Here is a 9,775-nt window from a genome sequence, read left to right as displayed (position 1 = left end):
CTCACAGAGGACACGGGTGGGGCAGCCGCAGGGCCCACCCGGTGGACGTGCAGGGCGAACCCGAATCGCTGAAGAGCTGCCCCCCGCTCTCACCTGAGCGGGTGCCAGCCTCGGCGGAGGACGCGGCACCCCCGCTCCGCAGTAGCCGTCGGGTGCCGAGTCCCAGGCCGCCTGGAGGCCGCGACTCTCGAGCGCACGGGCGCCTAGGAGTCGTCCTCGCCTCCGCTGGCGCCGCCGGGCTCGGCCTCGCGGGACGCGCGCCACTCGCTGACCAGCATCGCCGTGAGGCCCTGGGCGCGGAGGAGGAGGCCGCCGCCCAGGAACAGGACCCCGAAGAGCACCAGCAGCGACAGCACGCCCAGCACCGCCGCCTGCACGACGCGCGGCCCCTCTGGGGGCTCCGGTGGCGGCACCCCCGACTGGTTGCAGCAGGAGCTCAGCCAGGTGGCCGGGGCCCCAGCGCCCGCCCGGGAGCCGTTCATGCTACGGCCCGGCTGGCTGCCCAGATGGGCGCGGGAGGGCCAGATGTACGGGACCCCCAGCGGGCGGGCCTCGGCTGCATAGGGGAGGGGCCCGCGGGGCGGATCCCAGGCGCTGTTGGCTCCCACCCTGCGCGCAGAGCTCCTCCAGCTGGGACTATAGCCCAGACTCCCGGGGCTGGAGTATTTCTTCTTGTCCCAAAGGCCTCCACACCCACGCGTGGGAACCCACCCCTGCACCCAACCAGCCAAAGCCAGAGTCCGGTGCCCAAGGCTTTCCCTCTCCCCTGGCAAAGGAAGTCAAGAGACGGCACCTCCCTCAGAACTGAAAAAAAATCTTCCGGACCCCACCCCAGGTGCTGGTGGGGGGTGCTGCCCCACTAAAAAGGACACAAGACAAGCAAGCATTCTCCGGCTGTCCCTGAGCCAAAGCTCAATACTGCCAGGTGGCCCAGGTGGCCACTGGAACAGGAGGCAAATGAGCAGCCTCCGGGACCTGAGGGGCACAGATCCTTACTCCTCCATCGTCCCTTCTGGGAGCCTCTTGGAGTTGGACAAGCAGGCCAGTGCCTCCTTGGGCCCACAGCAAGGAGAGCCAGAGGGCAGGGGAACTTCAAGTCCTATCCCCATTCCTCTGCTCAGGCCCCAGAGGTCAAGTTACCTACTGATGAGAAAGCAGATTTGAGTCACCAGGGCTCCTGTTCCAGCCTTGAGTAAATCAGTCCCCTACCTCTGGGAAATCATAATGCCAAAAGGAATGGAAAGGTTACTGTCCTGTCCACCAAGGGGAGCTCACTTCCTGCGGGGTGTCCCACGGCCAACCTGGGGTCGGGGTAGAGCAGAGTCTGGCTGCAGTAAAGTAGAAAGTCTCAAAAAGCTGGGACGGAGGGAAGACCCTCCTGCTCAGGTCTCCTGCAAGACAGCAACCTGGAGCTCTCTTTTTAAAAACTAAGTCACGGCCAACAAACAACTAACTCTATCAGCCAACCAACCACTCAGAAGGGGATTAGCTGATGGCTAGCTAGGAGGAAAAGAAGATCCCCAGACTGCAGCAGGCCAGGTAGGGATTACACACCATCGAGGACCTGCTAGAAACGGCCTTCCCCAACTCCAAAGCCTTAAGAACCTCCTGAGTTCTCCCAATGCCCCAGAGATCAAGGGCAAGACTTCGCAAGATCTGTTGTGAAGTATCACAGGGCCACGGGGGCTTGGAATGGGAAAAATGTGTGAACACTTCCTGCCTACGTGGGCTACCTACCTGCTCCAGGACCACCGGCAAAACCCCTCCCACCCCACCTCCGCTCCATTTAGCCTGGTACAACTGCCCACATACAACCCAAAAGTATAAAGTATAGAATAAATCAGAAGTACACAAGGAGTTCACGGATTTTGAGTATGCTGGTGTAGAAATGAGTGTGTTAACAAAGCAGTGTCCTGACCAGAAAGGGCCAGCCTGACCTGGAAGAAGTGTCATCAGACACCTGTCTCAAGTTGGCCAGTCTCTCCAGAGAAGGAAACCCCCAGTTAAATGAGCTTTCTGGTGCACGTGGGGACCTGTATGTGCTCTCTGAAGACACAGAAGATACTCTTTGAGGCCATCATGAAACCAGACCAGATAATATAAAAGGCAGGGATATCACAGCTTCCTTAGGGAGAAGAAACAGCCATCATATCCAAAAGCAACAGTTCCTGATCTGTGTCGTCTTTCATAGGCTGACCACGGTGACACCTGGGTGGTTAACACCTGCTTATGTGAATGTCCAACAGAGTACCGAATTGGTCAGTTTTAATCTATCCCCTCCCCCCATCCCCTTCATGTTGGAATAATGCCCTTACCACACACCTGCATCCTCAGAGGTCTGCCAGGGAGTGTTAATGTTTCAGGGCAGAACACAAGCTACCGGAGACGGCTCAACCCAAATGCATTCTCAACTTTATTCACCATCCTAGCGATGGCTCTTCCATACAGTGGAGGAAGGGGGACCCCCAGAGGGATGCAGAGAGACAGTGAAGGCCAGACTTGACCATTAGCAAAAGTTAAAGAGATGACCAAAGACTGGCAGCCACAAAACAAGGAAGCCAGGGGTGGCCATTCCAAGTCTCATCAAGGACCTGGAGCAGGTTCCAGAGCCCCAAGGGCCCCACAGTACGATCCCCGGAAGCCAGGGTCTACAAGCCATCCAGGAGAACCCGTGGCCCCAGTTAAGGCCTAGAGGGCAAGGGTGTCTTTGATAAGCCTGCGCATGGTGGTGGTGACCGAGGTGCCCAGGGCATCAGTGATCTGGAAGGAAATCTTGTAGAGGTAGGGCTGCACATCCCGCAAGCCTGTGTCAAACACATTGTCCACCTCCGACTGCGTGGGCATCTTGGGCAGGTACTCGTGCCGGTTCATCACCTCCACAATGTTGATGACCTTCTCGCAGAGCTTCTCGCCCACCTTCTCCCGGCAGATCTGCCGCTCCTGCTCTGTGGCCAGGGCAACCACGTGCACCTTCACCGTCCACACTTCCCAGGGGATGCACTCGTCCGAGAAAGGCCAGCGAGACTTCTTCTTCTGATAGAACTCCAGGGACATCTGCCCCAGCCCATCACCCCCAGAGTTGCGCAGCGCATCCTGGGGAAGGAGGGGTAACAGATGAGCAGCCAAGACCTTGGAGGGGCTCTCGCCCCGTGAGCGCTTCCTTCCTACACCCCCGGGTAAAAATTAGGCTCTCTGAGCTTTACTAGTCGTTCAGGGAGGGGAGGGAATGAGACACACAGGGGGCGAAGGATTCGTGTGCAGTGACACAGCAAACTGCCAGCCTAAACTTGAGTTAGCAAACCAACAAAATCTGTCTCTAAAGAAGAGCAGAAGAGGGGATTAAAGCCCAATGATCCTTAATTAGAAAAAAGGAAACCAAGAGGGGCACCTGGGTGGCTCAGTCGGTTAAGCACATGCCTTTGGGACTGAGCCAAAGGGGGGGATGTGCAAAGGGGGGGTGCGGGGGTGGTACCTGCTCAGGGGGGAGTCAGCTTCTCCCTCTGCCCCTCCCCCGCTTCTCTTTCTCTCACAAATAAATAAAATCTTAAAAAAAGAAAAAAAGGAAACCAAGAAACAGAAGGGGGGAGGGAAGGACAGACCAGACCTGGCTTCTCCCTCTTCTCCTCTGAGAAGCAAATGAGACCATCTCATCCAATAATTCTGCCTATCCCCTACCTCCAGGGGGTGTGGTGGCCCTACTCCTCCCTCCTAGGGTGGCTGGGACTCTGAAGCCCCTTTCCATCCGCATTAAGACCAACTCCGAGGGTAAGGATGCTTCCCTCAAGTCCTAAACCGTCCATCAAGGAATAATTCTCCCCTTTGTAGACAAAGAAAGGTCACAGGACCCTGACTGGTAGTCACAATGGCTAACACTTCTCTAATGCTTTCTGTGGTGCAGGGCTGTTTCAAGCACTTGCCATATCTGACTCATTTAATCCTCAGAGTGCCTATACCTATGAGGCAGGTACGATTATCATTCCAATTTTACATAGAGGGAAACTGAGGGCCAGGGAGGTGGAGTCACTTGCCCAAGGTCACACACTTGTTGGGTGGTAGAGTCTGGCTCCAGAATCCATGCTTTTTTTTTTTAAGATTTTATTTATTTATTTTACAGGGAGAGACACAGCGAGAGAGGGAACACAGCAGGGGCAGAGGGAGAGGGAGAAGCAGGCTCCCCGCTGAGCAGGGAGCCCGATGCGGGGCTCGATCCCAGGACCCTGGGATCATGACCTGAGCCGAAGGCAGATGCTTAACGACTGAGCCACCCAGGCGCCCCAAGAGTCCATGCTCTTAACCATTATATGCCACGTGCCTCTTACAGATGTCTAGAGGACAGACGGCTGACTACCATAGCCTCCCTCGAAGAGGGACTGGGGAGTGGGAGTGGGGGAACACTGTGCCCGGGGCGGGGGGAGGGCCCACCTCCTGCCGTGAGCACATGGCGCCCAGCACCATGTAGGCGCTCTCCAAACGTCTGTGGAATGGAAGTCGGACAGACAACCCTCCTCCTCTCCCCTCCTTAAAAAGAGTTCCCTCTTACTCGAAAATTCAAAATAGGCACTCACTGAAATAGTGAAACACGGCAACTCTGAATGAAAACAAATTCCCACGGCCTGAGGTGACCAACACGAGCAGCCCGCTGTGTCCCTGCCACCTTCCTCCCCGCCCCCACAGGTACACAGAAACACGTGCCACGCTGCCCAAAGGGACGCCCCGCTGGACGGCAAGCACCTGAGCCCTGCAAGCGTCCCTCCCCGGGAATTTCCCAGGGGAAAGGAACTTCCTGAAGGGGAAAGTGGAAGCAGAGAGGAGTCAGGAGGGAGGGAGAGCTGAAGAGTCAGACAGAAGGTCCAGCCCGGGGGGTGGGCAATAAGCACCCAAGGGAACCCGATGCTGATGTCCATGCCGCAAGGGCTGCCTGCTCTCCTTCCCTGGGTATTTTTACCAGCCCCTGCCCCTGCCCAAAGCCCTCCTCCCTGCAAGGAGTGCTGAACACGCCTGTTCCTTAGACCGTGGAAGAACCTGACAGGAACACTCAGGAAGGGTAAGCTGGTCCAAGGGCAAGCCAGGGTGGAGGGGCACTCGAGGCCCACCTGCCGCCCACTGCGCCACACCCCTACCTTGAATTCCCCGACAACTTTGCGCAGGGCACGGTCCAGCTCCTCAGAGGAGACCCGCACGTAGGTGAAGTCGATGAAGTCACAGTCCACGTCCTGGGTGCCCACGGTGCCAATGGAGTAGGTGCCCTCCTTCTTGTAGTGGAACTTGCCCGTGCTACGATGCAGGAGCACCGTGTGCAGCACAGCCAGCATGGCCTCCTCCACCTGCCGCCCCTCCACCGACACCTCCAGCACCTCCGAGCGACAGTTCATCCTGCAGCCAGGAGCCCACACCCGGGGGCGGGGCAAGAATAAACACGGGGGAGCTTCACCCCAGCCAGGGGCCACCCTGCAAGAGCAGCCAGGTCAGCGAGCTGACACCTTCTGAATGATCTGCATGTTACCTGTCCACTTCCCTCCTGGCCCGGCCAGCCTCTGCCTCCGTGGCCCTTCTCTGCATTTCAACAGCACTACTACCAGGAAGACTCTCGGGATCAGGAAGGGAGAGCTTCAAAGTTACCAGCCCAACCAACCAGCCAGGGCTTGACCTCAGGACAGCGTCCAGTGCAGTGTCCCGCAGAGGCTCGCTGCGTGGCACCTGCCAGGCACCGGCCGCTCAAGGCGAGCACGGCCCCTGCTCCTGAAGGGCCTTGGGACTGGAGGAGAGAAAGGCAGGTGAATGCTACCGGACTGGCCAGGGTACAAGGCGGGAGTGAAAAGAAAAGGAAGATGGGAGTCTGGCTGCCTGGGACCCTGAATGACCAGCTTAAGGCATTTGGACGCTGTGCTGAGGGCAGTGAAGAGTCAATGCATCACTGTGCCAAGATCAGATCTGTGCAGCAGAAAGTTAACCGGATAAAAGGCAAAGGATCGCTCTTCACTATTTTGTGGCCAGAAACCGCTCTGAGAAATCAATAAAAACTCTGAAGACTGAGGGGCGCCTGCGGGGCTCAGTCGGTTGAGCGTCTGCCTTCGGCTCAGGGCATGATCTCAGGGTCCTGGGATGGAGCCCCTCGGCAGGCTCTCTTCTCCCTCTCCCTCTGTTCCTCTCCACTGCTCATGGTCTCTCTCTCTCAAATAAATAAATAAACCTTAAAAAAAAAAAAATGAATACGGGGCTTTGACACCTGACTGACACACGCACACACGCCCAATCTCACCTAGTGCCAAGGCCATCCCCAGGCTCCAGGGTAAAAACTCAGATTTAAGGCAGAACGGCTGGGCAAGAAGTCCAGTTAGAGGCCCCAACAATAGAGACAGTTACAGGGGCAGCGCAATGGGATGTGAGGGAGTGAAGTGCAAAGTGTGGATGGTTCGACCCACATCCAACAGTCCTGGGTCGAACCCCAGCTCTCCTATACCTTGCTCTGTAACCAAGCAAATCACTGTGTTTTATCTGTTTGGATTTGGATTCTTGTGAGGATCAAATAAAATCGCCTACGTAAAACACAGCAGAATAGTGGTTAAAAACAGCAACTCTAAAGCCAGACAGCATGGGTTGGGAACCCAGCTCTGCCACTCGCTCACGGTGTGACCTTGGGCAAGCTACTTAACTCCTATGTGCCTCAGTTTCCCGAATCTATATAAAGGGGATCTATAAAAGCTACCCTGAAAGGACTGTCCCAGGGAGTGGATGAGTTAGCATCTGTAAAGCGCTTAAAGCAGTACCTGGCCAGTTGTAAATGGTAAGTATCAGCCATAATTCATTATGATATCATTGTTGCGGAGAGAGAACACAGGCTATGATACAGCACTGGTGGACCGAGTGGGAAGGCAAGAACAAACTTGCGATCCAGACCTTGGTAAGTATCTGAATATGAGCCCCAAAGGAGAGGGAATAGTCACATTTCTTGCTGAGCGTTCAGCTTACAAACCTGCCCTGACGGAAAACTCACCACCTCTCACAGACCTTTCCATCTTTATTTTTTTTTAAAGATTTATTTATTTATTTGAGAGAGCGAGAATGAGAGAGAGAGTACGTGAGAGGGGGGAGGGTCAGAGGGAGAAGCAGGCTCCCTGCTCAGCAAGGAGCCCGATGTGGGACTCGATCCTGGGACTCCGGGATCATGACCTGAGCCGAAGGCAGTCGCTTAACCAACTGAGCCACCCAGGCACCCCAGACCTTTCCATCTTTAGACAGCTCTACTCAGGTATTCCTTCTACAGAGGGAATCTGCCCCTCAGTGCTTCAAACCCTTGCCCACAGTTTGGATATCAGGAGCCATACAGAGTAAGTCTCACCGCTTTTCCACTAATGCGCCTTTCTGATATCTGGACACAACTCTTCCGTCACCCCTCACCCCTACCACAGGTTAAAGGTCCCCAGTCCCCATACCCCGTGCCAGCTGGACATCACATCTCATCTGGCAGCTCTCCTCTAAGTGTATTTCAGTTTGTCTCATCCCCATTAAAGAGCAGTGCTCAGCAGTGAACACGAGGCAGCCTGTGGACAGCTCGGAGATCACGCTGGCTCTGCCTCTCGCTCGGCTACCAGCGCGGGTCTACCTGTCCTAGCAGCCGTCTCTTCACGGGCGTTACCCTGTCTTAGCTCTCCCACTTGACAGACAGTTCCTTGAGGGCAGGGACTGGACCCTACTCATCACTGGAAACTCGGTGCCTGGAACCTAGTACAAAGTAACTGCTCAAATCACCCTGACCGGGAGCCTCCAGGTCCTTCCAAGGGTTGCTGGAGTGGTTTCTCCTACACTCAGGAGTCGGGCTCTCCCACTCGTTTCCGCCCTCTCGTATTTTCCCTTCAACAGCCTCCCATCTAGAGGCTCCCAGGTCTGGCCCAGCTCCCCCTTCTTCCACCACTTCCCCCTCTGGGGTCCCCCACAAACGTTCACCCAGGCCACTTCTTTCTTTTGCCCCACGCCCAGGCTCTTCCCTCATTATTGAACAGTTCTAGGCAACACTCCTCCAAGAAGTCGGTATTGACCAACCCCAGCCTCCTTCCCACAGCAAGCCACCTCTGGTCCGTGATGAGCTTGTCCGTCCCCTTGCCCTCACCCCCGCCTCCGGTGAGGAGGGAGTCTTCTCGAGCAGGGCCTGGGAAGTCTCATCCCTCCTTTACCCCCAAGGCCCAGGTCTGCAGAGGACAGAGCCAGGCTGGAGCCCAGGGCATCCCCATGCCCACTTACGCGTACAGGCTTGAGCGCGGGTGCCTCAGGCTCGGACCATGCCCTTGCTCCTCCTCACGCGCAGGTGCCCCCTCCGCAGGTGCGCCTCGACGTCCACGCTGGCGACTGAGCGCAAGAGAGCCTAAAAGCAAAAACAGAAGGTTCAGCGTCAAGACACTCTGGCGGGCCCAGGAAGGACCTTCCGCCCGGGTCCCGTGTCTCCCACCGCCACCACCCGCGACCTGCCGAAGTCCAGGGTCCAGGGGAGGAGCTGCCTCCTGAGGTCCCGGGAGGTGCGGGTGGGGGGCCTCCCCGCCTCCAGCCTGGCCGCGCTCGGGAGTTCGAGGCGCGCCGTCCCTCCCGCCGGCCCGGGGAGTGCCCGCGCTTGCACAAGGAGAGGGGGCAGACGGTTGGGTGGAACGCTCCCCCACCTCCCCGAGCCCGCGTCCCAGACCCGACGGCCGCGCAGCCGCACTCCCGCCGGCGCCCAACCACCGCAACAGGAGGCGGTGCCGGCGGCGGAAGTCCGGGCCTCCGCCCCCCGCAGCCGGGCGGGTTCCACCGGCTCCGCGGGCCTCCGGCGGGGAGCGCGAACACTGCCCGGACGGGCCCCGACGCAGCGCAGCCGCCCGCCCCGCCTTACAGCCACGCCAGCGGACACAGAGGGCCACATACTGCTCCGTAAGAACCTGCTACTTTTTGTCTTGATTAGCTCTCGGAGCTTCTGATTCGATGGTGAGACGTATCCCCCTCATTTGGACGAATCCATTCACTCCCACCACCGAGAATGTTGTTGTGTTTCGGCTGGAACCGCGCACTTCCGCCATAGAGATGAGGGGGAAGGAGAGGCCAGTGCGCTCTGTGCCGCCTCCCTAGGCGGAGAGGAGTCATCGGTGACGAGCCACCCTCTGGAACGCAGGTCTGGTCCCCCAACTCTGGGCGCAGGGGTCTGGACTGGGCACCGATCCCCCAAGATGAAGGGCATGCCATCTGGAGAGGTGGCCTGGAGATGAGCCCAGGCCGGTGCGCTGCGTGATGCTGAACGGATGGCAAAACTTTAGCTTGTCCAGCGTGCATAATAGACAGAATCCCTGGCCCCACGATGCTGGAGAAAGGGGCATAACCTTACTGTGTTATCTTCACACAGGAGCACTACTTGATGCTCTACCATGACCGATCTGGTGACAGTTCTTGTAAGGCTCATAATTCTGCCATTGCCCCCTGTGTGAGCCTCTTGACGTCACTCATCCTTTCTGATTTTCTCCTCTATAAATGGGGCGCTGTTGTGAGGCTCACAAGAGATAATTCATATGAAAGATCTTCGTGGAATGTAAAGTGTTATACGAATGAGTGCATTTTTAGTGCTCTGTAACTTCTGGGAGCGTGTTTGGTTGTCCATGTAGATCGTAAGCCCAGGGCAGGCAGAGGTTTGTCCATTGTTTTGTTAATGCCCAGAGAGCCTGGCATGGCCCAACCGAGACTCCGCCTGAGTGGTTTACTTGAGGATTAAGATGCTAACATACTTTCTTTCCCAAAATAGTAATAGATCATATTTATT

General features: G+C 57.0%; 2 protein-coding genes across 7 annotated transcripts; both read right to left on the bottom strand.

The window, feature by feature from the left end:
* Positions 1-203: 203 nt before the first annotated feature.
* Positions 204-482, bottom strand: SMIM41 (small integral membrane protein 41). The gene has a single exon (XM_088025594.1). The coding sequence runs from the start codon at positions 480-482 to the stop codon at positions 204-206; it is 279 nt and encodes a 92-aa protein (XP_087881720.1).
* A 1,913-nt stretch (positions 483-2,395) lies between these two features.
* ATG101 (autophagy related 101) lies at positions 2,396-9,012 on the bottom strand. Of its 6 annotated transcripts, none has more exons than XM_028125689.2 (4): positions 8,907-9,012; positions 8,239-8,359; positions 5,121-5,448; positions 2,396-3,093 (listed from the first exon to the last, which is right to left on the bottom strand). In XM_028125689.2, the coding sequence occupies exons 3-4, from the start codon at positions 5,370-5,372 to the stop codon at positions 2,689-2,691; spliced, it is 657 nt and encodes a 218-aa protein (XP_027981490.1). In that variant the 5' UTR covers positions 5,373-5,448; positions 8,239-8,359; positions 8,907-9,012; the 3' UTR covers positions 2,396-2,688. The 6 variants fall into 6 exon arrangements, with proteins under 6 accessions (XP_027981490.1, XP_027981489.1, XP_027981493.1 ...); XM_028125688.2 differs by having other exon boundaries at positions 8,893-9,010; XM_028125692.2 differs by lacking the exon at positions 8,907-9,012 and adding an exon at positions 8,649-8,722.
* Positions 9,013-9,775: the final 763 nt, after the last annotated feature.

The sequence above is a fragment of the Eumetopias jubatus genome, unplaced genomic scaffold (assembly GCF_037043125.1).
Source record: "Eumetopias jubatus isolate StellerSeaLion01/CBP00866 unplaced genomic scaffold, mEumJub1_p1.0 scaffold_8, whole genome shotgun sequence".
NCBI lineage: Eukaryota > Metazoa > Chordata > Mammalia > Carnivora > Otariidae > Eumetopias > Eumetopias jubatus.
The sequence above is the reverse complement of the archived record's forward strand: the minus strand, read 5'-3'. Positions and strand labels throughout refer to the sequence as shown.

Bases quoted from the DNA above. Each gene is read 5' to 3' on its own strand.
- SMIM41 (XM_088025594.1), bottom strand. From the start codon at position 482: ATGAACGGCTCCCGGGCGGGCGCTGGGGCCCCGGCCACCTGGCTGAGC.
- ATG101 (XM_028125689.2), bottom strand. From the start codon at position 5,372: ATGAACTGTCGCTCGGAGGTGCTGGAGGTGTCGGTGGAGGGGCGGCAG. The intron at 3,094-5,120 runs GTAGGGGTGTGG...CTCCTTCCCCAG, and splicing joins AAGTTGTCGGGGAATTCAAG to GATGCGCTGCGCAACTCTGG.